Raw genomic sequence first — 17,947 nt, 5'->3', positions numbered from 1 at the left:
ATTTTTCAAAGAAATCGACATATTTTTAACGCGGACCGCGAAGAGGACCCCAAAATGAACTGTTACGCAAACAGAAATATCCATATTACCGCTCGCTCAACATGAAAGCGGGGTAACAGGAGACTTTATTTGTACAAGTACAAATAAAGCAAAAAAATATTTGTGTACCTGTTATTTGTACAATATTTGGCTGATTGCAGGATAAAATAAATTAAAGAAAGCGGACAATACTGTGGCCCAAAAGGAAAACTAATTACAACATTTAATCTATATATACTCACAGTATAATCTTTAATGTAAAAAGAGCGTATAAAAGTATATATTATATAGATTTATCTGAAACTTGAAAATACTGAACCTCAATATAATTGATTCAAAATTTCATTTGTGTTGGAAAAATTAGTTTACCGTTTCAAATCTAGAGGCCTTGTGATTATTTTTTTTTATTGCTGATATTCCCAAATTAGCATAATTCGCCGTTTCAGAATCTAATGCATCCTGGGTAATATTTTCAAAAGTGTACACTAAAACGTCCTGATTGGTTAGAAAGGTCATAAACAATGGAAATTTAACCAATGACATGACGTTATTTTCATTTTGGAGTACGAACAATGAAATTACCCATGATGCTTTAGATACTAAAACGGCGAATTGTACGTCATGTCATTTGTTTATGACGTGTTAAAGCCAATCACAGATGGTTTAAAAATCCTTAATGGCGAATTCTAATATGTTATTAAAAAAGGTAAAGGTTCGTTGCCGGAATTTTGATGATTTGGAAAACATCCGTACAATATACATGATATAAGTGCTGTAACCATAAAAAAGAATTGATCATCAAAGACGAACTAAAAAGATAAATAAATAAGTTTATTGTCTTGAAACTATACATGTATATATCCAAAATGTTAATGACAAAGTTAACACGTATAATATGTACCTCAGTGGTCGAAGTATTTCTTTTGTGTTTTTACCATTAAAACTAAAGCTAAATACAAATTATCATGATGGTTAGTAAAACTATTAATAATATAAGTATCAACTTAGCAAATGTCTATTTTTTACAATTTAAGTATAAAGTTCATTGTATACATTTTTTGTATTCCCAATTATAAATTAACTCCATTTTATGGCATATTATCCGGAATCAACCATGAACAAGATTGCATCAAATGATATGCGAAATCAGAAACATTATGTCTCTGGCATCGTCTAAAACCTGTCAATTAGATCAAGTAAGATAAAATGAAAAATATCTCTACATTTTACAACGAAATATGCATCAATTTACGAATAAACTCGCCGCGATATAGCCTTTTTGTGCTAATGCGGCGTAAAGCAACCAACAATCAATCAAATCAAAACGAAACAAATAGATAATAGATACAGTATAATGTATAATTATATACACGAGGGTGTGGATGGGGTCCTTCATTTTTTTAATTTCTTAAACCTTAATTTTAACGCGTTTTTCTCTATCCTTAATTTTGAACATTTTTCTTTATTCTTTATTTTTTTGCCCTTTATTCGGGATGGTTTGCATATTATTCCGTCTATTCTGTAAACCCCATTCAGACCCTCGTACAGGTTTTAAAGGTTCTCTGGAAGATTACCATAGATTAAGTTTGCATATGATAATGTTGATGGTTTCAACTGCATATTATTACGCTGCATATGTATAAAAGGAGGCGAGGGGTTTACGTCAATGAGACGGAAACCAAACGACAATAAAAAAAGGCCCAAACATATCATATCGTACTATGATTGACAGTTGGGAACAGACCAATGGAAAGCGCTTACATATGTTGTCTTGATTATACCGACAAAAATAATGTACTATAACACGTTACTAAATGACATACAAGTTGCTTTCTTTAAAAAAAAGAAATGCAATCGTAAACCCAAATGCTTGTTTGCATTCAACCTGTCAATCATATCTGTATCGTGTGACCAACGAGCTTAAAGCGTTTATTGGGCGTGCGAGAAGCGTACCTAAGCGTATATCCGTGGTTCAGGTGACGAATGTTGGCGTATGTCTGTTTTTTAGTTAAAGTCTAACGATTTTGAAGCGTATACAACGTGCCCTTAACGTGTCTCAAACTTATCTATAGCGTTTTCAAAGCCCTTGTAGCATGTATATTATGTGCGTGTAGCGTACAGTTGTACGCTTGACACACGCTTGAGCTGAATGAGTTTTTTTATGCTCCATAAAAAATTCCTTGAGTAAAAGCGTTCACCAAGCGTATACCTTCGCATTTCGACGTACTTCAAACTTATGCAACGTGCGTTTAACGCTTGCTTAATTTAGCGTTCCTTTTGGCGAGCAACTAAGTTATGTATACGGACTTTGTTAATTTTCTGTTTTGACTGATTGTTTTACATTGTAATTTCGGGGTCTTTTATAGCCGACTATGTGGTATGCGCTTTTCTCATTGTTGAAGGCCGTACGGTGACCAATAATTGTTATTTCTGTGTTATTTTGGTTTCTTGTAGATAGTTGTCTCATTGACATCATAGAGGGGTTCATCATAGCCATGACATCTTCTTTTTTATATTTGATATCTTAACGCCGACCATGTTAAGTCTGCTAAAATTGCATGCATGATTAATTATATATAAGGTTATCAGTCGTAATTAAAGTGGCACATTTGATTCGTTGTTTAATTGCTTGAAGTATTATTTCTTACATCTGCATGGTCAAATGTATTTTTTTTTAAATATATTTTGGATTTAGGTTTCAGTTTTTTTTTTTTTTCATCTTGAATACCTACTTATCAGTCACATTTTAATGACGAAAATGATCTAGAGGTTATGTGACCTCATAGTTTTAATAAAAAGTAAATAATGTTGCAATATTTAAACAATGAAAATAACCTTAAATTTGCAATTTAAATGAAAATAAAAACGGAAAAATACTTTCATAATTTTTAACATTCAATTTGTTTTCAATTAACGATATTTTATTTTGAAAAATCCTCGTTTTTACACCTATTCGCGGCACGTATTTTAGATTATGTATACACGTCCTTGGTCTATCATAGACGTAAAATTTCAAGAAAGTGCAAGAAAGACTTAATTCCTTTTAATTTCAGTATGAAAAAAAATAGCCTGCTTTGTACATCATGTACATATTCCCTAGACCCGTAATCTTAAATGAAATGATAGTAATTATTAATACTTCTTTTATAGATTTTAGTTAACAAATCTCGTTTCGAATATAAATCGTATTGCCTACATGAAATCTTATCTCATATCTTAACACATCTGATTTCAACGTTTGACTCTAATTAAAATAATTAAAATAACTCCGCATATATTGAAAGTAAATATTAGCAACTTGTAATTGCGTGCAAGGAAGTATTCAAATGATAATTAAAATAGCTTTCGTCATTATAAATTATGCATCATATGTAACATATCTCTATAACAACTTTAAGATGATCGTGCTTATTAAACAGGTCAATTAATAAGCTATGGCGCATGTATTCCGAATAATATCCGGTGTTCCGAAAGACTACGGACATCGTCCAATATATACTGCGTAAACCCCTGAGGGTTTACGGGTTTACGCAATAAATATATATACCGTCCCTTTGTAGCACGTGAATTGCAACTTGAGGTCAAATGTCAGGGTTATCCTTGAAGTTCTAGTGCATTTGTTTAGTTCTCAAATACTATTTTCTCGCCCCTTGTCAGTGAATTGTATAAGATATCCATGAACGATACATATTTATAAAGAAAAAAAAACTAAGTAACAGTCGATTATAAATCTCGTGAGAACTATTATAACAGGTACAACGAGACTACACTATTGAAAGAACAAATACATTTGTATTACGTTGTATCCTTCTCAGCAACTACATCATTACAAAGGTTGCAGATAGTTATTTAATGCCTTTCCGTTGAAAGTGAAGGAATCCGAATGCCGCTAAATGATAAAAATGGGAACGATGGTTACGTTTGATCTTGTGACCGGAAGCTATCCACACTGTTTTGAGTTATGATACCCTCTTTCCAAAGATACACGTGCAAATACCAAGAGCAATGCTGATAACTGTCAACACTCCAAGCACGATATAAGGAGAGATTAGTATCCAGAATGAAAAGTAAAACAGCGTTGGATTGCAGTAATTATCTAAAATGGAGTTACTGCTTTGCCAGTCATCGTAAGTTCTGTACACCCATACATTTCCTAAAAATGTAAGAAACAAATTTTTCATTCCATTGACGTTAAGGTAACATAAGAATTCGAGTTTACATTAGCTTTCAGGAAGTTTGCAGAGGAAACCCGAAGTTTAAGGAAGTAAGCACAACAGTCTCGGTCAACAAAATTTGTTTTTTTTCCCATCTGACCATGACACTTATTTCATTGCAGTACCAGTTTTAATTTGACTAATTTAAAGTTTACTAGAAGAAACCGGTAAACTCGGTAAAATGGCAATAGTTACAGCTCTTTTGATCTTAATCAATATCTTTAGAAAAAGGAAAGCATGGCTGCACTTTGACTTATAAGTTTAAAAGTCAATTTGGTATCTTTCGCCTATTTTGATAGTGTACTTATCAATCTATACAAAGCAAGTCGGCTATCTCCTCAAACACTCTCCGTAATATTTTATCCGATTCATTTGGTCAACATTTCCCTCTTACAAAATTCTTTACAGCAAGACTTGCATCTATATTAATATATTAATATACCACTGTGACACGTAAGTTCTTACATCTTTTAATTGAGTTATAAATAAGAATTACAAACAAAAATACGAAGCAACGTATACATATAGATTCTTACATTGGTACCAGTGGATTCTCGAATTTATCCAATCGAGATAGTTAAATTATCGAATTTTAAAGTCTGAGCCTCGGCGAGGACTTTAAAATTGATGATTCAACTATCGAGATTGGATAAATCCGATCATCCACGAGTAACTATGTAAGAATCTGTTTATCTAATGATTATCAAATAAATTTTCATTTTTGATAAACGAAAATCCCTTCGAGTGCCCTCCACATTCTGCAAATTTGTCAATTTCATTAACACCTGGGCCGCGTTCAATATCGTAGCTGCGACGTAGTGCTACGTAGATTTTGACTATTGAACGTGTAGCTATAGACTAGCTGCTACATATATATTGATAGCAGCTATGTAACCGCTACGTAGCTGCTACGATATTGAACTTAACCCTGTTATCACATTGATTCATTCAGTGAGCTGATAAGGGTAAACTCATCCAATCATATTCTGAGATCATCGGCTACCACACGTTGATTATTTTTACCAAGCATTGAACTAGTGCAATATGACACGTCAACGTTTTTATTGCATTTCCTTGTAATGTGAAAAGGTTTTAACATATAATTATGATTTTATTGCACGAAAAATGGTGAACAAAATCGCTATTTTCAATAAAAATAAGTTCAATAACTGTACAGCTTACCTGCAACGAACCAAGCAAATAGAAAACAGATGATACAATGTTCAGGTCCAGCCCCTGACTGTTTCTCTTCCTCTCCCTCCTTCCAATTATTGACTCGTCCTCGGATGATCGTAAGTATGTTAGTTATAATGGTAAACACCCCTGCTACAATCAGGTATATAGGGATCATTTTTTCTGCCGGACAGTCATGTAAATAGGTTGCTCCTATATAATGGGAAAAACATAAGAAGAAGAATTACATATCAAACAATGCTAAATGGATTTATGCATGCTGATGCATTATGGGAATTTAGTTATATTTTGACATATTGATTAGCCCAGACGTCCTACTATGCTACGAGGATACTGAGATTACGCACCATAATATTTGGCTTTACATTTACGTCCTTAACTTCGGACTCTGAGACTGCTCACCGTAACTTCCGGTTTAACGTCATTAACTTCGACACTAAACAGCGCACATTAATGTTAGATCATGCTCCATAAATGAGGCACAGTCATTTTTGACCATGTGCCATTATATACACATAAATGAGAGTGTGATAGAGTAGAGTGTTACCCCGAGAAAACTTTGTCAACCGAGGCGAAGCAAAGGTTGACAATGTTTTTTCGAAAGGTAACAATCTGTTTTTATCATCCTCTAAGATATGTGATATCTCATTTAGTTTACTGAATGTTCTGTCATTAGTGTCTTTTCACATTGTAAATTGAAAGTAATTGACTTTGATGTGATGTGCATAACAACGTTACAGTTATTTGGAAAACAAAAGTGAAGCAATATGCATGTATTGTATGTAGACAAAAAACGTAGAATTTAAGGATTGTCTTTTAAATTATTGATGCAAATTCATTTCACTCATAAATAAACTGTCGATTTTTGATTGGTCTACACGAGAGGGAGACATTACAAAAATAGTTTCCCGCTGAGCCTTGGGATAGAGTAAATTATCTCCCTCGTCTTAACCAATCAAAATCTGGCATTTTAACGTGATGTATGGATCATTAAACTTTCAATAAAAATTATGCGATCTTTCCTCCTTTAAAAGTATATGTTTATCCAACACAACTTACCATTAACGTACGTATAGTCATGCGCCTGTTATTCAGTGATTCTCGTTTGCTGCTGCTGTATATCACATTTGTTTATCATTTATTGTTTCGTCATAAATCAAGTTGTTAGTTTTGTCGCTTGAATTATTTTACAATTGTCATTTCAGGGGCTTTTATAGCTTGGAATGGGTTTAGCTCATTGTTTAAGGGTGTACTTAGGTGAAAAATTGATACTGTAAGTTAAAAGAGCACAAGTTAAGGAACAAAATAAGCCAAAAAATAATGATTATGGTTATGGAGCTCCTTTTCGAGATATTTTATTTTTAATAAAATGGCGGGAAAAGGTAAACTCGGACTTTTACCTTATATTCCCATTGGAAATAATTGGGTCCCAAATCGAAAGAAAAGAAATCTAGAATCAGCTTAAATTTTGATAAATGACCTTTTATGAGCTAATGAAGTCTTATATGAAATGAAAAATGGGTGCTATGGGGCGTATATTTGATCCTGTATCGTATATTTTATCCTGTATCGTAGGAAAAAAGTCCGCACATTTGACAAAAATTCCTAAACCTCACCTAAGTACAGTCACCCTTAAGGCCGTACAATGACCAAAATACAAAGTGTTTTTGATACTGTGTAGTTGTTACTTATAATGATTTATTTTGGCACACAGTTAAATAAATGATTTGTATGCCCCGACGTCATCGGATGGGGCTTTTTAAAAGTGTTACCCTCACCCGTCCGTATATACGTCCCGAAATTGGTTTCCATTCTTTAACTTTAGTTTGCGTCAACCAAATGTTATGAAACCTTTACATACTGCTTATTACATGTACCACAAAACACAGATCAAGTTCGAATTTGGGTAGCTTCACTTTTACCGTTCTCGAGTTATGCCCCTTTATAACGTAATTTGCAAGCGGGGGCATTATTTGTGTCCCATAGACACATTGTTCATTTAGTATCTTATCAAAATTATCTGCAGTATCATTTAACTTGATCAAGAGATTATTCTCTCAATGAGCCTAATAGAAACCACGAAAACTGACCACGGTGAATTTAGTGGGTTATTTTTGTAAAGCATTCGCGAATCATGAAGTTCAAAAGCAGAAAAAGTAGCAGATACTTACCTACGGCAATCATAGCTATTGGAATCGCCAAGAATATCCCTAAACAGATAGTACATGCAACTGAAAAAACAAAACAAAATTCGTCAACACTAGCATATACATTGGTCACAGACAGTAGCATTTATGGGGGAAAGAAAAAAACATAGGCACTTGTTTTTTTCAGTTAATTCCTGTTTTTCTGTTAATATTTTCATAAAACTAACAATGAATTTAAAATAGGAAGGACAACATATTCTTCACTCCAACCTGAAGTTCCGACTCTATATTAGAATGTCCATTTTCTTGCACAATCAAGAAGTCCACATGTGTGTTAATGCAATCTACTGTTATATATTCCATTGACCAATTTACTTACCATTTTGGTGTATAGGGGTACAAAATATAGGCGCATTTCAGGTAGGTCATTTGCGAAACACTACTAAATGTTTTTTTTTTTACCAGTTCTACAGTTAAACGGTATAGGAGAAACCTGTTCCCTAACAGTTTTATAGTAAAACTGTATAAAGCAAACACGTTTTCTTTCAACAGTTCTATAGTAATAATCTGTTAACACAGAGATATGTCTCGCCTTTTTGTGATTTTGATAATGCAAGTGTTGAAATTGAAATAGTAATACTTTAACATGTAATTTATGCAAATATTCAAAGTCAATGAACCATGACTGAAGGTACGTGGCTAAACAATCTCCATGGAAATGAAATGTGCCAATGCTAATACAACTACATACAAAATACTATTTTGACTAATCATAAGTCTTCCCTTTAACCAAACCTAAACACAAACATTAACGTCTTGTAAACTACATGTATGTAAAAGTTTCAAAGTCAATGAACCATGATGAGGGGGTGGGGCTATATAATCTTCATGGAAACAAGACATGCAAATGCCAATAAATTGCATACCAAATATCATTGACTTAACATTAGCGGTTTATCTAAGACTTGTCTAATCACAAACTAATACATGTAAACCAAGCAAAAGTTTCAAAGTCAATAGACCATTACTGAGGGGCCAAAAAATCTCCAAGGAAATGAGATGTGCCAATGCTCATACAACTGTACACCACATATCACTGACCTACCACTAGTGGTTCCCCATAAACTAGACATAATCACAAACTAATGCGCCGACGCCGGAAACAGTATACCTATGTCTCGCTTTTTGACTCCGTCAGGGCGAGACAATAATTAAGAATGGATATAAGGAGTGTGTCAAAGAGACAACAACCCGACCAAAGAGCAGAAAACAGCCCAAGGCCACCAATGAGTATTCAACACTTGCAGAGGGAGAAAATCCCGCACTTGGAGGCGAGCTTCAGTTGGCCCCTAAACAAAAATGTGTACTAGTTCAATGAAAATGGACGTCACACTAAACTTCGAAACACATAAATGAACAAAAAAAAATTAAAATAAAACACACAAGACTAACAAGCATACGAGTAGTAAGAATGTAGCTATATTATTGGATACATATTTAAAACATGTACTTACCAGAACCTACTAGAATTCCACAGCATGTCTTAACGAAATCAACATTTCCATCTGATTCTTCCTTCGCTTGTTTTAGCTTTCCAAAAAGGGAATCGTAAGATGGCGGAGGAGCAACATCTAAAATACAATAACAAAAGTTATTGTTTTGAGAATATAAAAATAATGTTAAGATTCATATGAACCCATACCAGTATAAAGAGATATAAAGTCTATAGAATGCATTATAAAACTCTTTTAAGGGAGAGAACTCAAAAAATATCCTATGATTTCTTTTGAAAAATACAAAATTCTAATATGTTCTGTTCAGGTAGTAAATGGAAAATAATACTCATTCTTTTCGTCAACATCCATATTAATAAAACAAAATTGAAACTCATTGACAAAAAATAAACATTCATAACTTTAAAACTTGGGTTTGGCATGACTCTTATATTAGGGTCTGGTTGGGGTTTACAATAGTTATCAAAGATACCAGGATGATAATTTACTACGCCAGACGCGCGTTTCGTCTGCATAAGACTCATCAGTGACGCTCATATCGAAATAGTTAAAATGCTAAACAAGTACAAAGTTGAAGAACAATGAGGATTCAAAATTCCAAAAAGTTGTGCTAAATACGGTTATGATCATCTATGCCTGGGATAAGAAAATCCTTAGTTTTTCGAAAAATTCAAAGTTTTGTAAACAGGAAATTTATAGAAATGACCACATACAAACTAGAGAATAATGGACAAAAAGTGCAGACTAAAGATTTAAGAAAACAAGCATTCTGTGAGTATTACATGGCAAACATAGTCCCCTAGCGGTTTAGAATTCATTGTATTGGAACAAAATTCTAACTTGATCTATAACTTGTCATGGTGTATACTATATAACAAATATCAAACCAATATCTTCAAGCATGATGATCAAAAGTGTTGAAAACTGGTTATTTAAGTGAACTTCCTAAGTCCAAGGCCATAACTCTGCACAAAATCATCAGACCGGAACAAAATTCGAATTTGATCTGTAACTTGTCATGATAAACTATATACCAATTTTCTAATCAATATGTTCAAGCAAGACGAAAAAAAGTGTGGAAAACTGATTATTTTAGTGAATTTTCTAAGTCAAAGGACCATAACTCTGCACAAAATCATCAGACCGGATTGATCTGTAACTTGTCATGATAAAACAATACACCAAATATTAAATCAATATCTTCAAGCACGAAGAAAACAAGCATTCTGTGAGTATTGCATGGCAATACATACATGTAGTCCACTACCGGTTAAAAATTCATGGTAATGGAACGAAATTCTAACTTGATCTATAACTTGTCATGGTGTAAACTACATATAAAAATGGACAGACAGACAGACAGACGGACAGACAGACGGACAGAAAGACAGACGGACAGAGTGCAAACCTAAAGTCCCCTTCGACTTCGTCGGCAGGGGACTAAAAAGTGTGGAAAACTGATTTGCCGGACTGACTGATGGACAGACAGACAGATAGACGGAGTGCAAACCTAAAGTCCCCTTCGACTTCGTCGGTATGGGACTAATAAATAAAAGAGAACAAAATCGATAAAATAAAGAATAGAGAATAATTGGGTGTTAAGACATAAAGAATAGATAATAATGGACAAAATATATAAAACTGAAAAAAATGGTCTGTACAATCAAAAGAATAAACAAGGGAAGGAATCCCCTCCAGTCTCTCTTTTATACACCCCTACTTAAATCAGTGTACCGGTTGGTCCGACATACGAGGGCGGAGCGGCTCCAGCTTCTGCTGCTTTCATTTCTGCACCTTCTGATGCCATCGTCTGAAATAATAATAATTTGATTTTTTTATAATACAAACATCGTACACTCCAGGACAGCATTTATTTACTACTACACAAGCATCGTCCAGTCCAGGTCAACTTGTCATCATATATATTTCTAGCGTTCTTTGTATGGACACCTTTTCTCTTTTTCTTCTTTTTTTGGTGTTTATTTTTAAGGAATAACCAGTTTTCACTTATTTCACGTGCTCTTGCTCTTTTCCATACGAAATAAGTAGTTTATTTAGGGAACACATTAAGAGATAGTATGTTTTAACTATTGTTATTGGAATAGCGTATGAATGTTGATGATGGATAGCTGTTTAATGTCCAGCGACAAATGTATAATATGCATATTCAGGACGAGAACATGTTAAAGTCATAAGAAACGAGTGACCGGTGAAAAATAATGTTTTTCCAATTCTTGAACCAATGCATACAAACATCATAAACTTAGGCCGTGTTCACACCAAACGCCATGTACAGTAAACTTGTTTACAATTAGTTTAATGAACTGGACATTGGTTTCACATTAAATTTGTTCACATCTATACACCTTGTTTAATTACCTGTACATAAGATTTGTTCACACTTGTAAACTCTATGTCATTTAAATGTTCGTTACGTAGAACCGAATGCAAAGTTTTCGGACAACTTTTCTAGCAGTAAGGGAACGACCATTTGACTTCAAACCGGGGGGGGGGGGGGGGGGGGTTTGTGGAGGGTGTATCGATGAAAATATTCCGAACCCCAATTGGATAAAAAAAAATAAGTCCTATAGATGATACAAAAATATTCTAAATCAAGAGTTTCCCCATACATTATAGTGTTATATGTTGAGAAAAAAAATTGATTACCCGGAATAAAACGTTTGCGCGGAAAAATTTCTGGCTCAGATAGATTAACAAAATACCCCTCCCCCCTTTTTTTTTTAAAGTTAAGTGGTTGCTTCTTTATGAAAGTCATTTTGATGATTTGCACTAGTTTAAAAATAATAAAGATGTCTCGATTAAGCATTAAAAAACGTAGGCTGCAGCAGCGTGCTTACAGGTGAAGAATATATATTTTTATTCTCATAAAGCCAATGCATTACATCGGTACAGAGATTGAAGGAGAAGAAGGCATGATATATTAGGGATCACTATATTCCTATCTTTTCTGTTTGTTTAAAATGGTATTTCTTCTTCAATGAGTATTTGGCAAAGGGAGAGGGTAATGGTTTGTTTTTTTAGTTTTAAGGGTTATTTAACGGATCCGAGATACATGTACATGTACTTGACAAACAATACATTTACCTCACACTTTTTAAGTAATGCATTTATGATTGAATCGTTGTTTGAGTAAAGACCAGTGGCAAACATTTCTGTCCAAGTCAAGTCGATTCGGAAAGACCTTAATTTTCAAATGAATTATGTGTTCGGCAATGATTCTGATTTGAGTCTTTATAAGGGCTTAATAAAACTACGTTAAGTTAAAAAAATATATATATATATATCAAATTTAGACAAATATTTCTGTAAAGAACTTTATTAATAATTGTTATAAATATCAATTTTATTCAAAAATTGTTTCTTCCGTAAATATACACGGTGAAACTAATGTTTTAAATGCCTAGTTTTGTGTACACGTAATCTACACAAGGCCTACATCGAGTATCGACTGCATGTAGACAAAACATGATCAACACTACATGTAAACATTGAATTTTATCAATGGGAACGTCATTTTGTTAAGTTTACGTGTGAGTTACACTTACACAACACCGAGTTTAGGTCAATGTGAACACGGCTTAGTCTTCTGTGCACGAATTTATCATTTTTTTCGTGTAAATTTTGTATAATCGTTAATTTGTTTTTCAATCGGTCAGTGTTGTTGTAAAAATATGGCAGGTAATTAAAGTTCGTGTTTGAAGCCGAAGTTTAACGATTGTCACCTGTTTGTCAACAATCGACAACAAATCAACAAAAAAGCATGGAAATTGAGCACGTGTTTAACATGTAATTATAGATTATCGTTGATCATCTCAACGAGATTGATTTTCTCGCTTGAGCTGGTACAGCGAAAGTGAGAAAGGCAATCGAGTTGAGATGACCAATGATAATCTGTTTATCGCTATTTTACCTATGACGACGTTGTCAATTTCATGTCAATTTCGTTAGCAACGCCACATGGCCTCCTTAGTTTCTAGCGATAATTTTTCCATCTCAAGCAAGAAGCATGATATGAAAATTATCACAAAAAAAGATCAAAAGAAAAATGCACAAAATAGCGATAAATTCAGATATTAGTTTATTTTAAGGACATCCATGCGTATTGTGATCACCGGATTTTTACGACATGGGTCACACTGAGGTCACTTTGCATACGGAAAATATGTCGGGGGATTTGCTTCCTGGAAAGGAAGCAATTAAAATAGAGTAAACTTCTTCTAAATATGAATAAATTAAAGAATTTTCTTCAGAAAAAAGTATATGTAAATAAGTTTTATAATGAAAACTATCCATTGAGTTATAAAAAAATGTATGCATTATTATTTTTATTTGAGGTTTCTTATGACTTTAATGTTATATGAATATTAACCCTGCTTTGCACTAGACCGACACACTTAGCCGAATTTTTTACGACGTCGTGCTATTCACAAAGTAACAGTCCGCAGGAAGACATGTCACCTTACCTGTACACATTATTCCGATCCGACTAGACTTTGCTCTTATTACTTAATCTAATGCCGAAAATCGTATGGATAAGGGAAAGAACAAAAATTGGAGAGAGAACATGCACGTCGAATTCCCTCACAAAATCGTGTACATGTAACTCACTATCATATACAATGTATGATATAAAATATATATATGTAATGTAGTAATAAAATTGAGAATGGAAATTGGGAATATGTCAAAGAGACAACAACCCGACCAAAGAGCAGAAAACAGCCGATCGTTTATTTACAATAGCTGTATTTCATATGAAGGTCTGGAGAGGGGGAATTTAATTTCTGTATTCTGTATTGCTAATGTTATTTATTTCATTTCTTAATTTACTGTGTCCATTCGTATATGTTCCTTCTATACTCTAGCTCCCCGTTATTATAATTTACTTTTTCCATTTCCATTTCCCCCCATTCTTCTATATTTTAAAACACAACACAGACCCTGAAATGGGACTATATATGCGAAGTTGCATTTTCAATATTATTATCATGAAGAAAGAACGTCAAAATATAACGGATGGGTTAATAATATGACCCTTTAATGTTTTTTTTTTAAACCGGATCCGTCGTCTACATCGCAATTTCACTGTAAAAACTATAAATAGAACATACATGTACAAATTTTATAAGTCTACATGTCGTACGTGTGGTTATATTATCATAACTTTACAATACAATTATCAGTATTGTATATGCACATATACAATTTCATCTATTAAAAGAAACGAAACCGGGCCTTTGGCTAATACATGTATATAACCGGTCACACAATAATCTTTCATAAGCACATCATATTTTCTTATTACAAATACCTGTGTATTTAGGGACTGATCAATTTTTATCTGGGAGGGTGGGTTGGTCAAAATGCAGGGGGGATCAAGTTTTCTTCTTTATGTGGAAAAGAGGGGTTCAATTTTTTTCATAAATTAAAATTGGGGGGATCAATATTTATTTGCACATGGAAATATGTAGTTTACATACTTCAAGAGACAAAATGTGTAAAAGAATATCACTAAAATCTAATCGAAATATATTGTTAACATCATATACAATTTAAATTAGTAAGACATTACAAAACTTTAGCTAGCTGTCATTTTGTGTCATATTGTCCCATATAAAATACACAGGTGCTTCATAACCCTTATAGTTCAGTCGTTATATTTCACTCACTTCGATCACTAAATTAACAAGCATTACTGCCAAGTTTTGTTATAATCATCTTCATAGTTTGGGAGAAATTATGTATGAGTTGAAACAAAATCTACAGCAATTTGTTCAAAATTTGTTCAAAAATTCAATTACGCCACATCATGAAAGAAAATGGTGTAGAGAAATAAATCCTACAATAAATGATAAGATACTCATCTAATCTGCATACAAACAGTTGAAAATTGATACAAAAGATGATTCTGAGATGACGAACACCATTAATAAATATATCTTTTTTTTTAAAATACAAGATTCCTTTGGGTTCATTTATACCTTTCATTCCCTCAAAATTTTGAGGTTACTGTCACACATTTAGGAGTGATATATGTCGATAAATGAGTAATTAAATTGGTATTAAAGCTGGCAGCATGAACTATCCATATATATAAAAGTTTAGCGACTCAATGGAGGTTTCAATAAGGCTTAACGTAAAACTTAAGTTTAAGGGACATATAACAGCAATCTAAATAAAAACCGATCTGTCATCTTTCCCGTTTCTGATATGACCATATGTCGCGTGGGAGCGACATTTTAGAAAATGGGAGTGATGTGAGATCGGTTTTTAATTAGATTGATATAACAGACCCCTCCTAGTAATTAATGTGTTGTTACTGTTTCAAAAAGTTTACTTTTTAATATATATTTTTACACAGAGTAACTATAAGGATCACGTTTTCTTTAATAGCCCATTATAGGAAATTACAAAAAAGTCAGAAAAAGCTTGCTCTACCATCTTATATTCATAGAAGAGTCCTATTTCAAGGCAATTTTCCCTCAAATATGTTTTTGGACTCAATCCAATGAGAATATTTCATGTTTGCAATATTTTCATGAAATAACAGAAGTGTTTTGCATGTTAAAATTTTGGCATGTTTAATAGAGGGGGGTCAAATTTTTATTGTTTTTACGGGGGGGGGGGTCAAATAAAAATAGTGAAATATTATGGGGGGATCAAGAAAATTTTATATGTTCGATTTCAAAATGACCACCCCCCCCCCCCCCCCTTCCCAGGTAAATAATGATAAGTCCCTTACACTTCTATATTATCAAAGTAATCTATCAGATCAATAATTCACTACTTTAATGTAAAAAAACCTCGCTTACCTGACTTCCAATCTAGAACGAATGTTTAAGCAATTAGTTTGGTGTTGTTTTGATTATCCTAAACGCTACCCAGATAAACTGCGTATGAAGATTTGCAGGAAATTTATAAAAAATGACCACATTATTGATATGAAATTACTTGTTATAGATAAAAAATATATATAACAACGCTTTTAATTTTAGTTCATCACAAAAGGAAGTTCGTTTATCGAATAAGATAAAAAGGTGAATAATAGTTTTATTAGTTGTAACGTAGTATCTTAGTTATACATGTCGTAGTGGCACGTAAAGGTGAGAAGAGGACAGACTCTACTTCCTACATACAAATGAATTTCTTTTCATTTAATTTCCAATACTGTAATTACTATTATAACGTTTGGAAATATTGTATATATAAGTTTGATTGAATTTAAAAAAAAAATTGAATATAGATTTTTTTTATCAAATTGAAAAAAAAAAAATTTGTTTGTCTTTATTTCCAAAAAAGATCGGATAAAAACTTTAAATACAACTTTTTTATTATTTCATATATATGAACTAGTCATAGAAATATATGACAACTATATACAACAATTTAAAGGACAAGATTGTGGACCAGCGCTCCTGATGAAGTTAAACCTAGAAAAGCGCTACATATATACAGGACATGTATAGTGTGTTTTTGTTTCTTTCTGTGGGTTAAAAGGTACTTAACATGATAAATAATTAATTCGTATTTTTTCATTCTACCCATATAGATTATATGGAAATTCTACAATTGTTTATCGGATGAAATAGTTAGCTTTAATTAAATGTCAATCAAATAATCTATTATACTTTTTTTCCTTATCATTGAATATAACAAAACTGTTATTGTCTAGTTGTCATCAGATATAACGAACTATCCTTTGATAATTCTGTTTTAACGCGATAAGACATAATCATGCAGACATGACATTATTTAATAGTGCACCGTTCATCGATATTGAAGTAATATTGTCCACATGAAGCGGAAAATTGTTCGTAATGACGGAACATTTACATTACAAATTTATGTGGAATCAATTTATATGCTGTGATAACTGAAAATTTGTCATTTTAAATTTGATTATAAAATTATAAAATAAGATAGTTTTATTTTTTAAAGGCAATGAACTTTTATTTTTATAAGATAAGATGCAGCTCAAATAGATGCAGCTCAAATAAAACTAACTGAGCCGCTGGGATAATTGATTTTGATTGCAGTAAAACGATAAGAACGAGCAATGAAAGTCACGACTTTTCTTTGTAGTTTAAATGAGATGTGAATTGATTGCAAATGAAACAATTCTCTACCCCCCCCCCCCAAAAAAAAACAACAGATGACGCAGATGTTAGGAATAATTAGTCGCTCTACGTCCTTCAACAATAGGTAAAACGTACCGCATAGATACTTGCATCACTCATAAAAAAGACTATAAACATATAACTATAAAAAATGTTTTCAGAAAGCAGACACTATTCCAAGGAGTGAACAGTTAAAATACAGAGATAAAGGGAAACAGAAAGGACTCCATGTGTTCTTAGTCACCACCAATATCGCAAAAACAGCTTCGGTGTCATTCGTGAGCATTTGAAAACAATTGAAAATAATTCTAAACTATGCAAGATTTTTTCGAGCGCCCATGATAGCTTTTAGGAAACAATTTTTTTTTGCGGAACCCGCTGGTACGAGCTGAAGTAAGGAGAACTTCTAGGGAATGTCGTACGAGTGAAGAAAAACGCTACAAACGCTACCTACAGATCCTTATTCGTCCAATTTTCACAGTAAGGCAACCAAAAATAATTTTATGATATTTTGCATTATAACCAGCAAAAGTATGAATGGTTTATACATTCTAGAATGTTCGGTTTGTTGCCTTAAAATATGTTGGTTGTGTCAAAACAGCCTTTCCACAAACGCATCAAAACGGAAAGTCCTTAATTAAATGGCAAAATTGAACACTCAAACATATTCCTGACTTGGTACAGGCATTTTCTTATGTAGA

At 33.0% G+C, this 17,947-nt stretch overlaps 1 protein-coding gene across 1 annotated transcript; it reads right to left on the bottom strand.

Annotated features, from left to right (window-relative positions):
• Nucleotides 1-849: 849 nt before the first annotated feature.
• LOC139491512 (transmembrane protein 272-like) lies at nucleotides 850-16,156 on the bottom strand. The gene is made up of 7 exons (XM_071279242.1): nucleotides 15,942-16,156; nucleotides 10,843-10,918; nucleotides 9,109-9,225; nucleotides 7,619-7,678; nucleotides 5,436-5,639; nucleotides 1,371-4,192; nucleotides 850-1,298 (listed from the first exon to the last, which is right to left on the bottom strand). Exons 2-6 carry the CDS (start codon nucleotides 10,913-10,915, stop codon nucleotides 3,999-4,001), a joined length of 648 nt encoding a protein of 215 aa, XP_071135343.1. The 5' UTR covers nucleotides 10,916-10,918; nucleotides 15,942-16,156; the 3' UTR covers nucleotides 850-1,298; nucleotides 1,371-3,998.
• Between the last annotated feature and the right edge of the window lie 1,791 nt (nucleotides 16,157-17,947).

This window comes from Mytilus edulis, chromosome 10, assembly GCF_963676685.1.
Source record: "Mytilus edulis chromosome 10, xbMytEdul2.2, whole genome shotgun sequence".
Lineage (NCBI taxonomy): Eukaryota > Metazoa > Mollusca > Bivalvia > Mytilida > Mytilidae > Mytilus > Mytilus edulis.
This window is presented reverse-complemented; position numbering and strand designations above follow the sequence as displayed.

Excerpts from the sequence above, each read along its gene's own strand:
- LOC139491512 (XM_071279242.1), bottom strand. The coding sequence starts at position 10,915 with ATGGCATCAGAAGGTGCAGAAATGAAAGCAGCAGAAGCTGGAGCCGCT. Across the intron at positions 9,226-10,842 it reads CTCGTATGTCGGACCAACCG|ATGTTGCTCCTCCGCCATCT; the intron begins GTACACTGATTT and ends ATTGTATTTTAG. Across the intron at positions 4,193-5,435 it reads ATTTGCTTGGTTCGTTGCAG|GAAATGTATGGGTGTACAGA; the intron begins GTAAGCTGTACA and ends TTACATTTTTAG.